The sequence below is a fragment of the Artibeus jamaicensis genome, unplaced genomic scaffold (genome assembly GCF_021234435.1).
Source record: "Artibeus jamaicensis isolate MK-2021 breed Jamaican fruit bat unplaced genomic scaffold, CSHL_Jam_final contig_467, whole genome shotgun sequence".
Classification (NCBI taxonomy): domain Eukaryota; kingdom Metazoa; phylum Chordata; class Mammalia; order Chiroptera; family Phyllostomidae; genus Artibeus; species Artibeus jamaicensis.
This window is the reverse complement of record NW_026521845.1, coordinates 1,221,202-1,245,173: the sequence shown is the minus strand read 5'-3', so window position 1 is coordinate 1,245,173 and position 23,972 is coordinate 1,221,202. Positions and strand designations below refer to the sequence as shown.

General features: G+C 50.1%; 1 protein-coding gene across 1 annotated transcript in view; it reads left to right on the top strand.

Annotated features, from left to right (window-relative positions):
• Positions 1-23,972, top strand: part of DISC1 (DISC1 scaffold protein) — a 242,247-nt gene that overhangs the window by 14,788 nt on the left and 203,487 nt on the right. The window contains exons 2-3 of the mRNA XM_053667294.1: positions 7,340-8,295; positions 14,562-14,631. Of these exons, the coding sequence (XP_053523269.1) occupies positions 7,408-8,295; positions 14,562-14,631 (958 nt within the window). The 5' untranslated portion in view covers positions 7,340-7,407. The remainder of the gene's footprint in view (positions 1-7,339; positions 8,296-14,561; positions 14,632-23,972) is intronic.

Sequence of the window (23,972 nt, the reverse complement as noted above, 5' to 3'; positions counted from 1 at the left end):
CGACTGGCGTCACCTGGGGAGCTTCAGGAGTCACTCAGGCCCAAGTCCAATGCCCTGACATTGCAATTCCACCCATCTGGGGTGTGGCCTGGACTTGGGGATTTTAAGATACCTTGGTGGCTCTATCGTGCAGCCAAATTGGGGAGCCCAGTGGTCCGGTCTCACCACCTCAGCTGAAGAGCTGAAGCTGAGGATGATGAGTAACAAGCATCTACACACTTCAGAGAGGGGGGCTGGGGTGGGCTGCTTGTGGCGTGACTGGTGTCTCTCGAGCTGCACCTCCTGGAATCACACATGGTGTCCTTGCGTCATTTCTGGTCACCTTTGTCCCAGTCTCTCCTCTTCCTTTAGAACTCCTCCTTAGGTGGTGTCCCCGACTCTTCTGGGCTTTCTGCTTGCACACGTGTGCTCCAAGCTCCCTCAGTGCAGGGCCCTCCCAGGTACTGTCCCTGGCACCTGTCCCCGACCTGTGAGCCACCTGGGCCTCTTCACAGCCTGCCTTCTGCCGCCTCCTCTGCAGCTGCCTCACCCCGCTGGGCCGCAGCCATCCTGAACTTCCTCAGGCCGACACACCTCCGTTGTCTGTGCTCCACACCCAGGCCAGGTGCAGCTCCAGTGCCACCGCCTTTCATGCGGGGCACTGCCCAGCCGGGCAGGGAGGCTGCTGAAACACTGGGGCCGACGCTCAGGTTTGAAGAACCTTGGGAAGCGTCACCACAGCCCTTCCTGGTATCCCATCAGCATCTCTGTGTGGATTGCTCTCTCTGCCCCCCTGAAAGATAGACAGACGGTCAACCGCAGGAGGGCAGGGCCACCTGTGCTAGCTCTCGGAGCCTTGTCTAGGACAGGGCTTGGGTCTTCTGAGAGGCGGACACCAAGACACAGTGAGACGTGGAAGAGGCTGACCGAGGGGAATGCCTGTGAGGATAAGGGGGTGGGGGGCCCCTGCAGGGGGGGCTGTGCAGGAGGGGTCTCAGAATGCAGTGCAGACCAAAGGAAGTCTGGGCCTGATGGGGCGGTCTGGAGCCGAAGTTGCTTCTTAGAGTCGTCCCATTGTCCCATGGAATGGCCCCAAACCGGCATCATATCCCCCCTCCATCCATGAGGTGATTTTCGCGTTGGCATACAAACTGGAGAGTACTCAGTAGCTCACGGAGTCTCCGCCTTTGCTGAAGGGCAGAGAGTTGTCAGGTTCACCAACTGAGCCGGCTAGCTCACCCCATTAGTTTAATTTCAAATTGATTTCTCTCCTTCCCGGGTGATTGAAGTGGCACTTCTCATCCTGTGACAGTTTTTATATGCACGACTTACATCGCCTGCTACATAAGCAACTTGGGGCAGGTTTGGCGTCTTGCTGGTTCATGTCTGCAGCCCACGCAGCTGCGAGTGTTCAGGGAGGAATTGTTTTATCAAAATGGATTGCACAATTAGAATGGAAACACGGTAAAGGTTGATTTTTCTGCATTAGCGCTGGCCTTGCTCACTTGCGGCTGTTAGAAAGCCCGAAGGCACTTCCGAACCCTCAAGTGCTCTCCGGAGCTACGGGAAAGGGAGGACGGGTGGGGGGTGTCTGCGGAGTGTTTATTAATTGATTCTTTGAAAATGAGTCAAGCCACTGAGATGTGTGGCTTCTTTATGATTCGGAAGCTGTGTTTAACCTGAACGTTTACCAAAAGTCTGCTGCCCTGACCGTGACAGGTAGGATTAACATTCCTTCCGTGAGAAGAATAGATTCATTTATTCATCCGCTGTACTACATTGAAACTGCCATATTGTGGAAGTCCTTCTGGACTTGACCTGCTGTGAACCTTCTGCTCCGCAGTGGTCCCCGTGTTTTCCCTTTGGGGCGCGGACCTGCTGTCCTCTGGAGGTCCCGGCATCACTGGGGTACAGGGCAGGCATGTCCAGTGAGCGTTTTGTGTAGACTGTGAACTGGGGTCTCGTTTTAAGATCTTCCAAGTAGATCCATGGGTAGCACGTTTTCGTCGAGTGCACGGTTTAGATTTCTTATTTAAAAACGAGTATCATTTGGCCAATGTGTATGGGAATGCCTTCTCTGTACACTGGAAACTACGGGGGCATTACAAGGCCCCGAGGGAGCTTACAGACAGCACAAGTCGGGAGCAACTATAGACACCAGAGAGAAGAATGGACCAGGCTGGGTGTCAGTAAGTAGGGGGTGGGGGTGATGTGCACACCCGGTGAAGCCCCGTGAACTGGGTGGTCAGGACAGGGTGGCCGATGGGACGGGAACTGGGGGCCGAAGGGTGGGAAGGATTGGGGTGGGTGAGCATTCGGGGCAGGGAAGACAGGATTCTCCTTGATCTGGCTGGTTAACACTGGTTCCCCCATTTTTCCTGTAAGTTAAGTAGGCAGATGTTCCAGGCACCTTGTCCACACTGTAAACAGCGGCCGCTTTGTCACCGGAAAGGGACCTTGCCCTGAGTGGGTCTGCCTCAGGCCGGCTTGTAGCATGTGGGTTTTTGACTTCATGCAGGAATGATTTCACAACACGAGTCCAGGCGATTTTGAGAGTACGTTTACTGAAGCTGAGGACAGAGAAACAAGGAAGGGCGTAGGGGAGATGAAGCAACAAGAGAGAGTCTATGTGGTGCTGTTTTGGCTCCTAGGAGTGTTATAGGAGAGGAGTGAGCCACCCGGGGCTGCGTGGACTCAGCGAGAGAGAAGAACCACAGTGAAAGACGTGAGCCTCGGCAGGGCTGCTGTTAACTCACTGGAGGTCTAGAAAAGGGGGCCTTGGAGACAGATTCAGGGGGTCAGCCAGGGACCCGCTGCCACTGCCTGCTGCTCCCCTGGTTGCAAGTCTCGTGAAGTCCCTTAGAGGTGAGGAGGGAGCAAAACACACACCCCAGAGGAAGGGCGTGGGCGCACTCCCAGGAGAGCAGTCTGGGTCCTTTGTTGAGGGTTCTTATCTGTTTTCTCAAGGTGCGCATCCTCGGGGTGGGTCTCAGCAGAACATCCGTCAGCTTCCCAGGCATGTCCTTTAATATGTTGGTGCAGCAAATGAGAATGTAGGGGTACCGGGGTCATTTCCTGGTCAGTTTTACCTCTGCCTTGAGTTTGGTTCTGTTTGGGCCTTTTGCTATTTATTCCCCTGACTTCACCTGTCCTTGGGTGTGCCTGGCACAGATGGCATCAGCTGGGTGTCTGTTGTCATCTCCCAGACCACGGTGATTTAAATTATTTACTCTCTAGTCGGGAAGGAGAGGTGTAAACCGTTTGCTCTCAAGTGTCCTTGGTTGGAGAAGATAAGATATTGCAATTTACTAGCTGGCTGTAAATGGTTCCAATTGTTTGGCCGCATTTGTCTAATTAACCTGCCTCAGTTTCCCTTTGGCCACCTGTCAGAAATTCTCCTGACGTGTAACTATCTTGTCTCCCTTTGACATCTGGGTCTACTCTAAGCTTCTGTCTCTCACTGTTCTTTGATCTCAGAACTCACCGGGCGAGATGGAGGTGCAGTTGGGGATCCTTCATAACCAGGGACCAATAAAGCTGTGCCCCTTCCCCAGAATCTATGGTGGAGAGGCCAGCGTTCAGGGTTGTGGGGGAGGGGGAGGCTGTGAGGGAGGGGGAGGCTGTGTCAGGCGCTCTTCCTCCTCAGGCTTTTGGGGCCAGATGGGCAGAATGAAGCTCCCTTCCGGATTACAAAGAACACGGGGTCCACCTGGTTTCCCTGGACCAACTCGCAAAGCCCGCCGGCACTCGGGCGGGCCTCCCCTGGCCCGGCCCCCATCAACTGCCTGCCCCCCGAGCAGTTCTGTGTTGGAAAAGAGTCTTCCTCCCCAGGGTCTGACTGCGCCCTAGCCCTTTCTGACTGCAGGGTGCTGGGGAAGGCCTTGGGTTTTAAACACGTCCACCAGGTGGGGTTGCAGGTAGGGAGGACATCGTGAGTTTCTTCAAAAAATAAAAAAGATTTTTAAAGTGGAAAAGGGAGTTTGGTTATGGGAAACTGGGGCTGTTCCTAGAAGAGGTTTCGCAGTGGCTGCCTGTCCTGTGTGGGTTCCATCCAGTCCTCCTTGCTCGTTCCAGAAGCCCCCTCCAGATCTGGCTCTCTCAGCCCCCCTGCCCTCTTCTGAGGGTTAGGATCCATCATCGGGGTCAGTTGCTGCGTCTTGGGCCACCACCGGGGACAGGACGTCTGAGTGCTCAGGTGGGCGCAGGAGTGAGGCCCTCCGCTGCCCCTGCCTCTTTCTGTGCTTTAACTCTGGGGCCAGGGGGCGTCTCCCCAGAACCCGGACAGGAGCGCGGTTCCTGCAGCGGCTGGAGCCGGCGTGGGCGTCCTCAGACCCCTCCAGCCACTGGCTCCAGAAAAGCCACTCAGGCCCAAGTGACCTCGGGCGTTTTCCGCAAGCATTGCTCTCTCCCCTTTGGAAGGGTTATTTCAGGGACTGGTACTTGCATTAAAAAAACAGTTCTAAGCCTTTTTAAGCCAAAAGACAATAAAGAGTTTACAGGACAACTTTCTGAAGATAGGACATTGCTGAATTGCTTTCCTTTGGTAATTGGAACCAGAAGTCAATGTTCTCTCTAATTCCATTTGGATTCATTGCTCTTTAAAAGTTCTTTGCCAGTTTTATAGGGCCTGCGGGAGCTAGTCCTCCTCGGCTTCCGTCCAGTCCCTCCTGAGCTCTCCCTCCCGGTGCGGATTGTCTCTCTGGCCAGGATCCCACATGCAGGGGACATCCTTGGGAAGTAAACCCCCCGAGGAAAACGGTGGGGTCTCCTCTGGACCAGACAGCATGGCGACCCGATTTGGTCTATTAAAACGTGAGGACGGTTTTGTGGTGAAATACATATAACCTAGCATTTCCGCCCTTAACCATTTCTCAGTGGACAGTTTAGTGACATTAAGGATGGTTCCACCATCCACCCCTACAACTTTTTTATCTTCCCACACCGACGCTCCGCTCCCATGAAGCAATAATCCCCGCTGTCCACTCCCATCTGCCTGCCCACCCCCGCCTCCCTGCCTGCGCCCGGCCCCTGGCAGCCACCCCTCTGCCTTTGGTCTCTGTGACTCTGACTCCTCCAGGGGCCTCATGTGGGTGGAATCACACAGTGTGTGTCCTTTTGTGCCTGGTTTAATTGACTTAGCATGCGGTCCTCAAGTTCCATCCACGTAGGATGTGTCAGAATTTCCTCCCTCTTTAAGGCTGAATAATAGTCCCTTGTGTGGATGGGCCGTTTTTTGTTCTCTTTTGTTCGCTAGTAGCCATCCTGATGGGTGGTCCAATTTGGCCTGTCCATGATTCCTTCCGTGCCCTTGCATCGTGTCCTTTTCTACTGAGGCCAACTTTCTGTGGCCTTTTTCCTGTGGAAGAAAGAAAAATAAAACTTTTTTTCTGATTTCCTGTCACTTCAAGTTATCATCCGAAGTTATATACTTGGAGGCAAAGTATATAGAAAGAGCATGTGATTCAGGATCAGACAGGCCTCAGTTCTCCCTCCCTCCTTTCCTCCCCCCCCCCCGTCCCGTCCACTCATCCATCCAAGCATCCATGTGTCCATTCACCATTCATCAGGCAACTGCAGTGCGAGGCATTGTGCTGGCTTATTATTCAGTAATGAGCAAAGCATGTTTTGGCAATCTGTGACCGGGAGTTCTGGGGAAAATGAAAACCTGAACTGTAATTTCATTATTTATCAAATGAAAATGGTACGGAGCTTCTGGGGCTGTGATGTTAATGCCTCCCTCCCTCGTTTTATCCTGACTCCTCTCCTGCCCACTCTTAGCGCTTGCTTCATCCCCCACCTTCGCAGCGAGCTTCCAGAACTCTGCGTGCACCGCGACGTGAGCCTTTCCTGGGGCCCTGCAGTTGGCAAGAACAGGCCACCAGGCGAACACGTCCGGGACTCTCTTGTCCCTGGGTGCTCCAGTTCAGGGAGCAGACGGTCCATGGCCCTGGGGCTCATTTCCCTGGGGCTTGTCAATGGTCCCCATTCCCCAGAGATGGGCATGTGCCGTGATTGTGACCCAGCCTGACCCTAAACACCTAGCGCTGTGTTTATCGCCACAAGGTCCTGGGACCAGCTGTGCTCTGGGAGGCAGAGCAAGGTGTGGGGCCTGGGGCAAGGCTTCCGGCCCCTGCTCGCCCCAGCCGCAGCGTGCCTGCAGCCTCGGTCAACACCGTCAGGTCTTCCTTTCCCACCTCCCTTCTCCTCCGATGCCAGGTGCAGCGGGGCCCGTGGGGAGGGCACCCCGTGGACCAGTGCACTCGGGGAATTGGGCGCTCGGCCCCGGGCAGGCTTTTCCAGAATGCCCATTTCTCTGAGCCTCATTTTCCTTAACTATAAAAGGGGAGTTATTTTCCTGGTTTGGTTAATTTACATAATTTCAGTGGGGAATAGAAGAAGTCAGTGTGGATGAAAACTCTTGTTAAGTAACAAGGTGCTATGCAATGTAAAAACAATAACGAGCACTTTTATCACACTTATTACGCGTACCAGGCACTGTTCTCAACTGTTGACATACAGTAACTCACCCCACTTAATGCTCACGACCACCCTGGGAGAGAGGTACTGTTGCCGTCTCCATTTTACTGGTAAGCGAACTGAGGCACAGAGAGATTAAGTAACTAGTGGAAGGTCACACAGCCAGCAGTGGCACAGCCAGGTTTTGAACTGGGCAGTGAGGTGCCAGACTTCCTGCTTCCTACTTCCTGCTTCCTGCTTCTGTGGGACGTCAGCATTTTTCTTGTCCCCATTTCCGTTGCAGAGCCGGGAGGGGAGCACGGCCCTTGGTTTGGGGACACATCAAACAGAGCCCCCTGTCATCCACTCTGTGAGATGAACTCATCGTGTAACTTACGTCACGGCCAGCTGGCCACGGCCCCCCGGTGTGCAGGGGCACGGATAGCTCTGATAACGAAAACTCACAGACTGCTCGCTGAGCAGCTAGAATAAGTGACCGGGCCACATCTCGAGGAGACGCTGGCGTTCAGTTCCAGGCCATTGCTCTCTGGGCTGAGTCCGGGATGGAAGTGCTGACGTGCCTGCAAAGCCAACGGGCGAGAGGCTGCAGGGTGAGAGGAGCTGCCGAGGTTGCGGCTCCCGTGTGCAAGCTGGCGTGTTGGCACGGCTCACGGCCACGCCAGCTGCTCTGCCGGACGGGCACTGGGGCGCTGTACTGTTTCTACGCAGACAAGCAAACGCTTCCCAGGATCATCAGAATTCTCGTACCGGGTGGCCCCCGACCCTGAGCCGGCATCTCAGATGCACCCAGAGATGACCTCTAAACCTGGGGATGTCCTGCAAACACGGCTCCCACCCAGCCAGTGAGACTGCATGTTTAACGTGCTGCTTTGTGTCTTCCCAGGCAGCCAGGACTGCTGGCCACCTGCGGCGTCGTTTCGGAGGAGGCGGCTGGCACGGAAACCCGGCTACATGAGAAGCGAAGCTGCGCCCCAGATCAGGTTCCTCTCCCCCGCCGTGGGCACCTCCTTCCGGGCCCAGGGAGGGGCATGTGGTGAAGAGTCCCACCACTCTGAGTCCAGGGCTGGACGACAGTGTGGCCTTGAACCTGGAGGCCAGTGGCGAGGCCCCTTGGTTGGGAGCCTTCTTCCCAGGAGCCCAGCAGCCTCAGCTGGAACCTGCCCGGGCCGCCGAGGCCTCGCTCCGGCCCCGGCGAGACGGACCTCGGGGCTCTGTGGGATTCAGTTCAAACTGCCCAATAGGCTGACCAGGTTGTGCGGCCCTGGGTGTCAGGGGGAGCTCCCACCCATGGACAGTGCTGAGGCTTCTGGCCCTTGTCATGATGCCACCTGCGGTGAAGGAGCAAGGAACACTCAGACCAAAGTCTGTCCAGCCCCAGAGGAGGTGAGTGGCAGCAGCTGCAGCCCCGGAAGTGGCCCCAAGGCCCCCTCAGCCCCTGCCAGCTCCCAGGAGGCCTTCACCTCCAGCTTCAGCTTCATCCAGCTCTCACTCTGCGCTGCCGGGGAACGTGGAGAAGCCGAAGGCTGCCCACCATTCAGAGAGGCCGAGGACGCGGAAGCCAAGGCTGCCGGCTTGGACAGGCTGCATGAGGACCCCAGTCTTTTCTCTTCCGCCTTCAGTCTCAAGGCTCCTCAGGGCTCTGCAGACTCTGCCCAGACTGCAGGGGGCAGCCCCGGGCTGGCGTGTGAGCCCCCCTCTGTGCTGGACATAGGCGCTGCCTCCCGCTGCTCCCAGGGCCCCTCGGCCTTCGAGGGCGATGCTCTGCACTGGGACCTGCTGCTCCGGAAATGCGAGCCCCTGCTGCTGGAGTGTCAGCTCAGCAACCGCAGGCAGCTGGAGGTCAGTGTCTGCCCAGCCCCTGGGCCGCACCAGGGTCACAAGCGCAGATTAGGCAGGGGGCAGGAAGTGAGTGGTTCTGGGGTGGACTGACTTCCCCCCAGGGCTGCAGCCCCTCCTTGTGGCGCTTCTGTGTCCTCTCCATTTGAACGCAAATCTGTTCTCATTTCATCTCCTCTGTCATGTCGGTGTTCAGATTTGGGCTGCGGGCTCCCCTGCCGTTCCTGGCCAAGGTGGTGCATGGTTAGTGCAACCCAGCTCTGCTTCAGAAAGGAAAACAGGCCGGGAGCAGGGGGTGGAGCCGGCTGGTGTGAGGGTCACGGGATGTACAGCCCCGATGCCTGTGTCGGGCGTGGTCCTTCTGCTGTGGGAACTGCCTGCCAGAGTCCGTTTCCGGTCATTAAACCTCTCAGCGTCCTCATTTATGGATGATGCCACTGCACAGGATTGTTCTGTGGCTCGGATGAGAATGTCAGTGCTTTGGAAATTAGGGTAGACTGTGTACTTGTAAGTCCAAGCACCGGGATGGCGCTGGTGCCGTCCATCCAGCTGTCCGAGAGCTGTGGCCCACTGTGAGCAGGGGGGCAGGACGGTTCTGCCCCCAGAGTTCCCGGAGAAACCCAGGCAGAGGTGCTCTGTGGCTGACCCCCTGGGCTGTGTGGCTCATCCTAGCGAAAGACTGTGCTTTCCTTCCGGAGAGCGTGTCTGTACATGTAAACGTCTGTGCATGTGTGTGCACGCATATATGGGTACACATGAGCAGGGGGAGTAGGGCACCCACTCCTCAGGCATTTGGTAGAAGTACCTGAAAATGCGAGGGTCACGTTCATTCCCAGCAATTGCATCTCATTTACTTTCAATTCTTTACCAGTGTCCTGATGTTCTGGCCCTTAGGGCCTCAGCCCAGTGGTCCGATCTGGAACCCAGGGATGTAGCAAAGCCAGGCCAGACATGCAGGTCCCTGTTTCCAGGTAACGCGTGGGATCCTTGAGTCAGACACATCCAACACAGATGCCATTGTCTTCCCCGTCAAACTGTTCTAAAGGGCCCCCCTCAATAGCTATTTGTGGCTTTGAAGTAATAGAATTCATCCATTCAGCTCCTTGAGGAACTGCATGCATTGTCAACCCTCCTGTGTGATGTCAGTCTCTAAGCCCTCTTAGTCCTACAGCTAACCCACCTCCGGCAGCCACAGCCATGGCCACACCTCAGCCCTGGTTCAGATCCTTGTTATCTTGCACCTGGATCTTGCAAGAGAGTCTTGGCATGTTTGCCTCCCTCCAGTTCATCCTCTGCACGGCTAGCAGGGTCATTTTCCCAAGCAGTGGTGGGATAGTGTTAATTTCTTGGTTTAAAACCTTTGGCAGCTCATTGTCCTGAGGGGTGGTATTCAAGTGCCTTTTCTCAGTAATGGAGACCTTCCCCACCCAGCCCGCTGCTGCTGCTGCCGCTGCCCCGTGCGTCCCCCTGCCGCTCGGCCATCTGGTGCGGCTTCCTGCTCCTGAAGACGCCAGGGACAGCTGGGCCTCAGGCCTCTGCTCACAGTTTTCCTCCTGCAGGATTTCCTTCCTGCACTTGCCCACCCACTAAGCACCTTCTACTGTGGCTCCAAAGCCACTTCCTTGTGAGGCGTCTCCTCCCACCTCTCGACCACACGAATCCCTCCTTCCGTGTTGTTTCCAAAGCACGTTGGACGCACCCCATTACGGCACTCCCCACGGCCAACAATAATTTGTTTGTGGGTCCGAATTCCACACTGGACCATGAGCTCTGTAACTACAGGTCACGTTTTTTAGACGTTTTCGGATGTGAGTTGACTAGCATGTTTCTTGGCCCTCAACAGGTGCGTGATTCATTTTTGTTTTAGTGAGGTTAATCTTGATACGATGGGCCGCAGATTCTAACGGACAGATATTTTTAGATTGATTATCTAAAGGGTAAGCACAGAAGCTAAGAGGCAGACACACAAAGACAAAGGCATTAAGGTGGTTCCGGTCACCACTTGTAACCTGTGGAGGCGTCTCCAGCGCCAGCTGGGTGTCCTGAAGTTGAATTAGATGCTGACACTGTTTCCCTGGAGGTAGCATCCCGTCCCACAGGGTGAGGTCCCACGAAGTGTCTCTCCCCACGCGCCAACCCACTCTCGGACGCCAGCTGAAAGTCAAATGATGGCATTGGGACATACTCATCTGTAGTTCAAGTATCTTTGTTTGTGGTCCCCTGATGCCGGGACGAGGGAAGACACGATGCTGTTTTCCATGATTTGGTGCCTGTTGTGTGAAGGAGGAATGACGCTTACTCAGTGATGGAAAGCACTCTGTCCCAGGCACAGAACTAAGGAGGGAGGGAGAGGCCCCTGGCTGGTGGCTGGAGTTGTCCATGAGGAGGGCAGTCCAGGGAGGCCGGCATGACTGGGGAGAGGGCTTGGCCAAGGATCATCAAAAAGATCCTTTGAAAAATTGGGATTCTAGTGTTTTGGGGCCCTTTAGATATTATACTCTAGTTCCTTAGAATATTAGAATATTACTTAATCCCCTTTCCCTTCTCCTAAACTGAAAATGCAGATCTCAGGGATTTGACTTTTAGCTTCTTTTAAAATAGCGATCCTCAGTATTTGCGGTTTCTATGCTTGGTAAAATTTATTGGTAACTTCACAGTCAGTGCTCAGAAGCCGCTCCGGCCCTGTGTGGACATGCGCAGAATGGCTAAAAGCGTGAGTCGCTCCCTCTGCGTGTTCCCGGGGGAGGTGGCACAGGGTGACCTTCTGCCTGCTTGTTTCAGTTCTCATCCCGTGAACGAGTGTCCTTTTTGTGGCCTGTCTAGTACCACTTTTTCTATTTCGTGCGTGTGTTTTGGTCATTTCACTGTTGAAAATGGCCCCCACGCGCAGAGCTGCAGTGCTCTCTGCTCCTAAGTGCAAAGCGCCTGCGACGCAGAGAAAACGCGTCAGAGAAGCTTCGTCTGGGGGTGAGTTGGAGCGCTGTTGGCCACGAGCTCTGTGTGATGAATCAACTATACGTAGTCAATAAAACACCTTTAAACTGAAATGCACATGAAACACGGTTCTGTATTTTATCCGATCGGTTGACAAAAATGTGACCCGAGGCTCTTAGGAGCCTAACCCTGTATTTTCTCCGGGAGCTATGGTTCAGTGATTGCTAATTGAGCGTTCCTGGTGCTTTTTTAGAACATGACTTCCACGAATGTGCAGTTTATGCTGTCGGAAAATAGCCACCCAGAGACATTACCAGGGCTGGGGTGGGGCTGAGAAGATTTTGATAAGAGGAAATGCTACCTGGGTGTGCCGCGGAGGGAAATGGGGAGAACCCTACCAGTTAGCCCCGCCCCAGGGTGGGGCAGCCCACAATTTAGCCCCGCCTCGGGGCGTGGCAGCCCTACAAGTTAGCCCCGCCTCAGGGCGTGGCAACCCTACAAGTTAGCCCTGCCTCAGGGCGTGGTAGTTAGGGGAAAAGGAGAGAAACCACCTGCCTTTCAAGGGCTGTGTCACTGGGTGAGTCTTGCCCATCAGTGGCTTTGCTTCCAACAGAGATGGATATTCACACATATGCCAAGGTATCAACTCAGGGCCCTACACGGATAGTTGGATGGGAGGGAGCTGGTGAGGTGGGCACTGGCTGTAAATGAAATTTTCTTTGCCTTCCCTTCCTGGGGTTCTTCTGCTCCAGCTCTACAGGTGTTTACAGAGGCCATCATTTGGCTGTGGTGATGGTAATGCAACCTGTCCTCGGTCACTAATATATAGGACAAGTCCCTGGGGAAATGTGCACTTGTCACACGGAGCGCTTCAAAGATGAAGGGGTTAATGTGTTCATTCCTCCTTGCATTCATTCAGAAGGTGTTCGCTGACAGCCATGCGATACCGTGTGCCTGCTTTGGAGGTTGTGTTAGTTAGAATGTGCTGGTAATAGCGACACAGTATCGGGGGCTCTGCACCACGAAATCATGTTTCTTGCTTATGCTTCCTGTTGCACAGATGTGGTTGGGGACTCTGCTCCACTGAGTCACTCAGGACCCCAGGCTGCGCTCTCTGATCATACGGTGCCTAAGTCACTCTCAAGGTGGAGAACACTAAGGGACCCTGCCAGAGCAATGAAATGCTTCAGTGCAGAAGTGACCTCTATCCCTTCCCCACACACTCATTAACCAGACCGAGGAGGGGAAGGGAGTGTAATCCCCCCATGGGCCCAGAGCAGTGGAGAACCAAAGTGCTGTGGGCACCGCCATTTCCACATGTACTCAAAACAGTTCTGCCTTCCAGATGCTCCAGGGTGAGTGGGGTGCACAGACAAAATGAAACAAAACACACAAATCCAGATGAAACAGTAGCTCTAACAGGGTGTGATAAGTACCAAGATAATTTCTTGCAACTCCATTCTCTAGGGGCTCAGACCAAAAACCCGACATCATCCTGACTTTCCTCACTCCCACATGTGATCAGCTAGCAAGTCCCGTTGGTGTCATCTTCACACAGGTATTTTCTGCGTCCCTGAGAAGGGATCTGGTGAGATCCCTCCTCGCCACTGTCTTCCCTGCTTCCACTGTGGTCCACGCCACCATCATGTCCTTCCGGGGTCGTTTCCCTGCCTCCTGCCTCCCTCCTTCAGCCCCTGCCCACAGCAGTCAGGAGGGAGTTGTTCAAACATGTCAAATTTTCTGCTCAAGACACTTTGACAGCCCCCCATGACCCTCGGAGTAAAATCAGAAGTTTAAATGCTCTTCATGTCTCTCCGCGATGCATTTCTCACCACCTCTCTGACCTCATCTCCCACAATCTCCCCTTGAATCACTCTTCTCGAGACCCAAGGACCTTCTGGTTCTTAATTTGCAGTGCCAGCGATGCTCTGCCCAGAGCCGTGGCACTGGCTTTGCTGTCTATGGGAGCATTTTTCTCCCACAGAGACTCAGGGTTCACTCCGTCACCTCTTTTCAATCTCTGCTCCAATGTCGTCTTCTCCATGAGACCCTATTTAAAATCGCAGCCCCCCCATCTACCAGCATTCCTGAGCCCCTCACTTGGGTCTACTTTTTCTTCTTTTATAGCACAAATAACTTATTACGTCTCTATAAAACTTGTGCATCGCCTTCATTTTTTTGTCTTCCTACACAGGAAGAATTTCCTGCTGTATCTCAGCATCCCCAATAGTCCTTGACACCTAGGAGGCAGTCAGTAAATATGTGTTAAAGGGATCACCTGTGTAGGAGCAGTGCAGGTGACGGTGGCAGTGTAAAGGAAGGACACTGGGCACAGGCTGCAGGGGTTGCACCTGAGCTAGGGGTTGAAGGAAAGGTAGGTGTATGCCAAGCCAAGGACGGGAGGAAGGCATTTTTCAGGGAACGGGCCCAAATCCATTCATTGGTAGGCCAACAATCCATCTCCAAAAAAAATCCCTGAGCTTCCTATTGAGAAGAAAAATGCAGTGGAACCGCGGATCTCGAACTTCATTCGTTCTGGAAAATGGTTTGAGAAGTGACTTGTTTGGAAACTGAATCTCCTTTGTCGATTGCCCGAGGGACACGTGACTGACTGTACAGGTGTCACCAGGAAGGTTGTCCGGTAGAGAACCGAGACCCGAAGTTTTGTCAGACAACTGAGACTTTTTTCCTGTGAAGAACTTGGTTGAGAACTGAATTGTTGGAGAACTAAAGTGTTTGAGAACCGAGGCTTGACTTGATTACCAATGAACTTCAGTAGTTCTCTGACAAATGAAGGGGTGGTTGTGTGTATTGTAGGTTAAGTGAGACAGGGAAAGCCTGTGAGGCTCAGGACATCCTACAGGGGCTTGGCGGGGTCCCCGCGCTGGGTCCCACCCAGCCTGAGGCCCAGGCTGCTGAGCTGACGTTCGTCCTTCTTGTCCTGGCTTCTATTCCAATTATGGTGTATTTACCTTCATAATTTTAACCTGATGGTTTAGAACTGAGAGTGTTTGTCAGGTCATGAAATTTGTAGTCTTTTCTCTTATGCATTTTTCATGTAGATAAGGGTACGGCATGATGTATTTGTTTAAAATAACATTTTAACTCTGTGGATTTTATGCTCAAATTACACTTTCTTTATATAACTTTTATTTTGGTGTGGGAAACAGATTCATCTGGCGTTGGAAAAAAATGTACATTTGTGGTTCTTTTTTTAAAGGCGAATAAAGAAGTGCAGTTTCGAAATAGTTTCTGGATGCTCTTAGCTTTGCTAAAATAAGTTTCAGTGCGATTGTAATTTGATTTTCATTTTTTTCTCCTCCCAAACAACATAGGTTAACTCCTTAAGATTAAAGCTACAGAAACTCCAAGAAAAAGCCATTGAGGAGGATGATTATGACAACGGTGAGTGTGACCGTGCTTACCGAACATTTCTTCTTTTTCTCATAACGCCCCCCTTCTCGCTGCTCCTTTCTCAGATCTCTCTTCTATACCCCAGACGAACGGTGCGGTCCCTTCCTCTGTCGTCTCCAGTCGGTGACACGGGACTATTCTACAGTGCTATCATTTTGTGGATTTCAAAACATGTTATGAGCATGACTCCTTTGGGTTGTGAATATAACTTCATTGATTGTTTGGAAACACAAAGTACTTGAACAATAAAAGTTACATTAACTCATCATCTGCCTGCCTAAGGTGCGATATGCCTGTAATTATTCGTTCATCAGAATGTATTTGTCGAACACCTGTTATACGTTAGGCAAAGTGGCAGAATAGGAAAGAAAGCGAGGCAGACACAGTGTCTGACCTTACCATGCCTCTGAGTATAAGTCCTCACTGAGCCCTTTGACGTCACGCTCTCTGGGACCCGAGACAGGAAATGGGATGAGATTGAAGGTGCCAGGCTGTGCCGCCAGGGTCAAGTCTGTCCCATGTCCGTGAAGAGGGCCCCAAGCACTGAAACTAGAAAGGAGAAGTAATGACATGAGACCAGACATGAGGAGGGGTCAGAAGCCAGAGAAGCAGTTACAACGAGGGACCAGAGGAGTTGGGCCAGACGCAGACTCGGGCGGACCTGGTGGCTGGGCGGACACAGGGTAGGCTGTGACCCAGGAAGCATGTCAGGTGTGCTTGGCCTGGGAAGGATCTTAACGAAGGACTTTGGATGCTGAGTATAAGATTTCACACCCAGTTCTGCAGAAAATAACTTCCAGGTTCCCCCAGACACTGTGAACTTGATAGATACTCCCGGTGCGAACCAAGTTTAGCACACCCAAGATTGACCTAGACATAGAATGTAGGCTTAAGGATTGTTCTGGAAGCTGGTTAGGCTTGAGGTTTGGGTCTCCGACCTAACTGAGCCCATTCTGGTCTCCCCAGAGAATGCTTCACGGGCCATTAGAATGGGGGTGCCACAGAAAAAGGGTGAATGATTTCCAAGAGGGGGTTGCAAATCTGGTTCTAAGAAATGCCCAGAGCCGATGCTGTTGGTGTTCTCATTACGTAGCCTGCTGAGGTTGGGTTTAGAAAGTCATGGTGGGGGGCAGTGGGGCGGTGGGAGGAAGGAGAGGATTTGGGAATGGAGGTGGAACTCTGTGGACTCTCCCACCTCTTTCTACGGGCCGTCTTGATTTCATAATGATGTAGGAGAGGGTGAGTGGGTGAGACGAGGAAAGTCTGGGAAGGGGAAAGTACCCCCCACGATCTCAGCGCAGCTGTAGGCAGAAAGCAAGTGAGCTGTTCTTGGACCAGGGTGCACCCACTGACTTCTATCTGAGACACACGGTTCGGCCTAGTTTTGCTGCTTTCCACTACTGCACACATTGATTTTCTCTGCCGTGGGCTGAGTCTTGGAGTATTTTTCCTTTAACAACATAGCTCTTTCTGTAACATACAAGGCTATGACACAGGTAGGAAACCAGGCCCTCTTTTTCTTTTTAAATTTTTAAAGTTGATTTCTTTAGAGAGAGAAGAAGGGGGAGGAGAGAGAGTGAAGGAGAGAGGCGTGGATTGTCGGTCCACCTATTCGTGCATTCGTTGGCTGCTTCCTGTTTGTGCCCTGCGGGGAGACTGAACTGCAGTCTTGCTTATTGGGATGACACTCTGGCTACCTGGCCAGGGCCCGGCCCTTTTTTCGAGACCTGCTGACTTTTTGGATTAGGTTTTCTCAAAGGGCTTTGTTAAATGGAAGCCTCACTTCTTTAGTCCTTTCTCCAAATGTCTCTGAAACAACAAAGGGAACAATGAGGTTGGATAGGATATACCTCATTGGGGAAGCTAAAAGAATAAATGTGTCTTTGTTTCGCGTTTCTATAATTTTTCTCCTTTGTATGTCGCTGTGTGCTGAGACTGAAGGTTCGGGGGTGGGCCCCAGCATTGTGTGTTTCCAAGCCTTCCCGGTCACTGGGGTGTGTGCTGATGTCTCAGTGACCCTGTGCACGGCGTTTCTGCCTGGGAACGAGGCCTGTGGTGCGGCAGCTGGCGGAGTCCTGGCAGTGGGGGCTAGTTGTGGTTTGTCCCTCTCAATCCCCCAGAAAGTTTTAAAGTGGACAGGGACCCTAGTAGCCTCTTAACACCCGCAGTCACCCACCATCCTCTTTCTATTTAAACTTCCCAAACCTGCAGGCCTGGCTCAGTGCATTGAGAGGCGACTGCTCACGTGGAGTGTGCAGAGTGCCTGGCATGGCAGGCGAGCGTTCAGCCAGTGTTGCACGAGTGAGCCAACGAGGGGCTTGCTGCCTAAACACACAGAGTCTGTGGCTGGCAAGCTACACGCAGAGCCAGGTGGAGGCCCTCCTGCCGCCCAAGATGGGTTTATTGCTCAGCTCCCCTGCAGCCCTCGGCGGGGGACGGGTGAGGGGGATGGTTTTGTGCAGAAGTGGGCTTGTTATATAGCAAATACCTACGGAGCATCATTGTATGTCACAGTGCTTCTCCAACTTTAACGTATAGCAGAATCACTTGGCAATGTGCTCAGTGCACGTTCTGATTAGGTCAGTCTGGGGTGGAGCTGGAGACCCCCCCTGGGTTCAGTAAGCTCCCACACGATGCTCACACCCGAGAACTGCAGCGTGAGGCATGATGGGATACAAGGAAGTGAGCAACTCACTGAGCACACCCGCGGGACCCTCCGGGAGTGTGTGGTCCAGGACGGGCAATAGCCCAGTACACAGTAATGATGGTACAAGTACACATGGCATGTCCCTTCAAATGCAGGTACTGGAGTTCTCAAAGGAGGGAAATTCTGCTAGGGGCTGAGGTGGGTGAAAGGTCAAAGGCCTGTGGAGGAGGCAGTGATTTAGTGGGCCTTGAAGGGCGAGTAGTGTAGGGGAGGAAAATAATTTTGCCTCTACCCTTCTAAGTTCTGGCTGGTGTAATAAAGAAATTACCATGAAATAGGTTAACAGGAGAAAATAATAAAACTTATTATATATGCATATATGGGGGTTCCATGCGAATACGGGACCTGAGAACAAACTGGGCAGTTGAGGCTCATTTGCCATCCTGAGCTAAGAAGGAAGAGGGAGGGTTAGTGGTTTGGACTTCAGAAGGACGGTAGGCAACTCACAGGTCGACGAGAAGGACCAGACATTTGGTAAACAACCTCTTGCCAGGCCACCCGGAAGCAATGGGTTGCTGGACAGTCTAACAGGGTTGCAGGTTCTACTTGGTCTGCCATGCTTGGATCGTATTATGCTGAGGGACAGCTCCTTAAAGCATTCTTTAACCAGGTTTTCCATTTGAATTCCTTAGGCAAGTCAAGGGAGGCAAGTAAAAGGCTCTTCTTGAGTCTTTTGTTTCCTGAAAATGAGGTTAGAAGTTTAGAATAATCGATAATCCCCAAAGACATATTTTTGGGTGGCAGAACTTTGTTCCCCTCTTTAGGATGCATTTATGTTAGGCAAAGGAGTGGAAGAGCCACTGTAACCACATGTCACCATGCGTCACCACCAAAAAACTGGGCTGTCTTGACATGTGTGATGGGGATCCCTGCGGGGCCCAGGCCTGGACTGGCACATAGTAGGTGATCGAGAAATTGCTCATTCATTAGGGAAGTTCGGACAGTGTCTGGATGGGGAATTTGTTCTAATGAGATTTGTTGAAATAGGATTTGAATACAATTGTCTTTCTCACTGAGTTTGTCCAGGGCTACTGAGGAATTGTCCAGATTACTTTGGTGCTCAGCTTTTGCAGTCTTTGTGTGGACTCCCCTCTTTTTCCTCGTTAGGAGTAGTGGTGCGGCTGTGCTCTGTCGTGGGGAGGGGGCCTGCTGGTGTCCTCAAGCTTCCCCAGGAGAATCTGGAGGGTGACTTTACTCTGCTTGGTTTTGTTGCTTTTCACTCTCCCTCTTTCTAGTTTCACTCACAAAAATGGCTTGTGCTCCGGAGAAAGGAGCAACTGGCACAGAGTAGAAAGTTCCCTGTTTGATCCCATTGAAGTGCTGGCGTGTTTACGTGCGGGGACATTTCGGGGGCTCTAGTTACATCTGTCCCTTGGTAGGAGAATAAAGTTCATATTTCCTCATATATTTTCGTGCAGTTGGTTTTACCCTGCTTGCTCAGTTTCCTTCCTGGAGTGGAAAGTGGCCAGCACTGAGCTAGTTTCTCCATCCTTTGTCTCAAACAATAGCCACGGTGACAAAAACCTAGTACAATGCAAATGTGAGGCGTTGTTGAAAGAAAAATGGTCACAGCAGAGGCCAATGCTAAACCACTTAAGAGAGCTACCAGCTCTTGTCCAAATTGCCAGAATCTTTGTTCTTCCGAATTCTTTCTTTGGCAAGATGTCTCCTTCCACAGCCGCCCTCTGGTGAGAGCGTGGGGTTATCCAGGGCGACGCTCCTTTCTTTCATGGGACCCCAGGGGTACCCTCCTTCCCGGCTTTCCAGATGTAACGCTCTGCACCAGAATGCCTGCTTTCTCTTTGCAGAACCCGAGGTGCGAGTGAGCAGCGGGGACCCGCAGGTGCCTTTCACTGCCTCTCATGCGAGCATAGAAAGGAGAAAAAAAGACGTAATGGAATTGGTCATTTTTATGTCCTCGGGACTCCCAGATAAAATGGAGATGTGTGTCATTTTGGGGTCCAGGGAATAGGAATGCTAATGTTCGCAGCCTGTACTCTGTTCTGTCTGACTTAAAATATGTAAAAGATGACCTGCCCTCAAGGAATATTAGCTTATTTGGGTTAAATATAAATAATATAAAGACGGGAAATTTCAGTTAACATAGAATTGATTTCTTTTTGGTATGAGGACCGTGTACTTTCAAGGGAAAGGGACCTGATTGGAACGAGCACCAGGAGAAAAGAACACTTCCCGTTGGGTGTGATGTGATGGGCGTGTGGTCAGGGGACCGAGGCTGCGGGACCTCACTTTCCTGTCTGTCGTCTGCCACCTTCCCTCAGACCATACGTCCCACTTACCTGCTGCTGGGGCAGGCTGGAAAAGCCCAAGCATATCAGCGTCCTAATCCCTGGAATGTGCAGGTGGTTACCTAATTTGGAAAAGGATCTTTGTAGGTGGGATTAAGTTAGGATTTTGAGCTGAGATGGTCCTGGATTGTCTGGGGGAGCCCTAAATCCCATCAAAGTGTCCTTTGGGGAGAGACAGAGGGAGACTAGAGAAACAGAACAGGAGGAGATCTGACCGCAGAGGCAGAGACTGAGTGATGCGGCCACCAGCCAAGGAGTGCCAACGGCCACTGGCAGGGGGGAGACGCAAGGGACAGACTCTCCCTGAGAGCCTCTGGAGGGAGGACAGTGCTGCCAGCATCTCTGTTTCAGCCCAGCAAGACTGATTTCAGACTTCCAGCTTCCCAGAGAGGAAATAAATGTCTGCTCTTTCAGCCACAGAGTTCATGGTCATTTGTCACAGCAGCCACAGGAAACTAACATATCGTGTAACAAAGCACCACAAAACTTAGTACTTACAACAGTGTCCATGTGACACCAGGAAAATGGCAGAGAAAGCAACTCCAAGCATTTGTGCCCCAGCAGAAAAGCAGAAAGATAAAACCAGCAGAAATTGTCAGAACCAGCATTTTCAGAGCCCTGGAAAACAGCTCCAGGTTTATAGCAACCAAGCAAACCTGGAACCGAGAAAAAGGAGCTAGAAAATGGTAGGAGAGCTTTGTGGCGTTTTTACTTGCCCTTGTCCCATTTTCTGTGTAGGACAGCAGTGAATATTTTTTTAAATTTATTTTTAATTACAGTTGACATACCATATTATATTGGTTTCAGCTGTGTAAAATAGTGATTAGACATTTATATTTCTTATGAGTGATCACCCTATCAATCTAGTAGCCATCTGAAACACTCGTAGTTACTACAATATTATTGACTACATTTTCTGGGAGGATAGCAGTGATCTTAAAGATGACAGCTTGCATTCTCAGTGTGGGACTTTGTTTCCTGATTCCAGGAGGAGTAGAGCAGACCTTACTTGCAAATGATTGTGTCTGTCCTAATCCGTCAGTGGCCACCCTCAGTGACTCACACTGAGCACTTGTCACAGTTTTGGCTAACTCAGAGCATAGGCTGGAAGAGAGGCAGGCATGGCTGAGAGCTGTGCAGGTGCTAACCAACTGCAACCCTGGGGGCAAAGAAGGGCTATTGGTCAAGAGATACAGTAGACTGCCTATAGCCTGGAGCAAAACTGGGAGATTCTTTGGGACATGAGCACATTCAAAATCATCCATGTATATAGGGAAATCTGGAAAACCACTTGCATGCCGGAAGCAAGACACATGCTCAGAAAAGAGCAGAGATGACCCTTAGTTTTCATCCCCAGCTGATCCGGGGCTGCACTGCCAGCCTTGCTGCATGTTGAAGGTGCTGTGAGGGCACAGAGCCAGTCTGCAAAGACCGGGAGAGGCGTTTGCTTGCCTGTTTGTTTTGGTCTTTGTCTATGTCCCGCCTTTTTTTGTTTGTTTGTTTGTTTTGTTTTATATATTTTTTCTTCTGGCTATGCAAGGAAACATTTAGAGATGAATGAAAAATTTAGAGATGAATGAAAAGGAGAAGCCATCTCAGAACATATAGAATGCAGCAAAGGCAGTACTCAGAGGCAAACTTATAGCCGTAAGTATGTACATTAAGAAAGATCTGAAATCAACAATCTAAATTCATACATTTAGGAGCCAGAAAAAAGAACAAACTAGATCCAATGCTAGCATTCTGCATTGGAAGGGAATAATAAAGATTAGAGCAGAGATGAATAAAATAGAGAATAGAAAACCGATAGAGATTCAATAAAAACAAAGTTTAGTTCTTTGAAAATATCAATGAAATTAACAAAAAAGAGAGAAGATGGAAATTACAAATAAAAAACGAAAGTGAGGACATTACCACAAAAAGAAATGAAAAAGAGTATAAGAGAATATTGTGAACAGTTTTATGTCAGCAAATTAGGTAACTAAGATGAAGCGGACAAATTCTAGAAAAACACAAGTTACCTAAACTGTCTCAACAAGTAAAGAGGTAGAATTAGTAATCAAAACATCTCAATAAAGAAGAGACCAACACCAAATGGCTCATCAGTGAATGCTATTACGCATTTAAGAGGAGTTTAACATGATTTTTTCTCAGACTCTTACATGGAGTGAACAGTCCCTAACTCATTCTGTGAGGCTGGCAGCATCCTGATACCAAAGCCAGGTGAGGGCATCTTAAGAATGGAAATTATAGACCAACATCCCTTATAAATAAAGAAACAAAAACATTCAACAAAACACTAGTAAACTGAATTCAACGGCACATTAAAAGGTTTATACACTATGAGCAAATGGGATTTATCCTGAAATGAAGGTGGTTCAGCATAAAATAAATCAAAGTAGTGTTTCATATTAATAGAATGAAGGGGGAAAACAGAGAAGTCATCTCAATTGATGCAGAAAAGGCTCTTGACAAAATTCCAACACCTTTTCTTGATAAAAACTGCAAAAGCTTTTTCAGCACAATAAAGGATATTTATGCAAAATCTGTAGCTAACATCATCCTTTCTTCCTAAGATCATAAATGAGATCAGCCTGTTTTCACCATTGCTATTCAATATTGTATTCAAAGTTCCAGCCAGAACAAATCGCCAAAAAAAAATTAACTCTCTATTTGCAGATAACATGATCTCACATGCAGAAATCCCAAATAACCCACAAGAAATTGTGAACGCTAATAAATAAATTCTTCAGTGTGTCAGGGTATAAGATCAACACATACAAATCAGTGGTCTTTCTATACACCTGCAACGAGCAATCCAAAAAGAAAATTAAGAAAGCAATTTCATAGTTAAATAATGGGGAATAAATATAACCATGGAAGTGAAGGACTTTTTACAGTGAAAATTAGAAAACATTGCTGAAAGGAATTAATGAAGACTTAAGTAAATGCAAAGACATTCTGTGTTTGTGGACAAGAATATGTAATATTATGAAGCTTCAGTACTATACCCAAAGCAATCTGTAGGTTCAAGTCAATCACTATTCAAATTGCAATGCCATTTTTTTTGCAGACAAGCTGATTCTCAAATTCATATGGCATCGCAAAGGGTCAGAATAGCTGAAACAATCTTGCAGAAGAAGAACAAAATTGGAGGGCCAACACTTCCTGATTTAAAAACTTAGTATAAGGCTATAGCAATCACAACAGGATAGACGTAGAGACCAAAGGAAAAGAACTGAGTTCAGAAACGTACCCATACATCTCTGGTCAGTTGGCTTTTGACAGGGTTTCAAGTCCACTCAACGGGCGAAAGAATAGCCTCTTCAACTGATAGCACTGAGACAACTGGATTTTCACATCCAAAAGGATGAAGTTGGTTCCCTACTTTGGATCCAACAACGTAAGGATTTTCTCATCCCTACAAAGGATAAAGTTGGATTCCCTCATGTCATATATAAAAATTAACTCAAATGCTTCCGTGAGCTTGGTGAAAACCATGAAACTCTTAGGAGAAAGCACTGGGGGTGAACCTTCATGACCTTGGGGCTCTTAGATATGACACCAAAAGCATAGGTAACAGACAGAAAAATAGGGAAATTGCACTTTATGGAAACGAAAAATTTCTGTATATCAAAGGACATTACCAAGAAAGTGAAAAGACAACTGACATATTGGGAAAAAATACTTGGAAATCATTTATGTGATAAGGGTTTACTATCCAGACTATATAAGGAACTCCTACAGTTCACCAAGAAAAGGATGAACAACGCAATTTAAAAACGGATGAAGGACTTCAATAGACATGTCTCCAAAGAAGATATACTCCTGGCCGGTAAACATGTGAAGTGATGCTCACCTTCGTTAGTCATTAGGGAAATGCAAATCGAAACCATAATGAGATACCACATCACACCCACCAGGATGGCTACTGTCAGAATGTGGAAAATAACAAAGGCTGGGGAGGGTGTGGAGAGATGGGAAGTCGTGTTTCGCTGCTGCAGGAATGTGAAATGGTGCGGTGTTATTGAATACAGTTTGGCAGTTCCTTATGGAGCGAAATCTTATTTACCAAGCCATTTTACTTTTTAAAACATTTCATTTATATTTTTATTTAATTATATTTGATATATAATCTTGTATTGGTTATATTAGTTTCAGGTATATGATATAGTGATTCAGCATTTTTAAAGATTTTATTCATTTATCTTTAAAGGGGAAGGGAAGGAGAGAGGGAGAGAAATATCAAGGTATGGTTGCCTCTCGGGCACCCCCTGCTGGGAACTGGCCTGCAACCCAGGCATGTGCCCTGACTG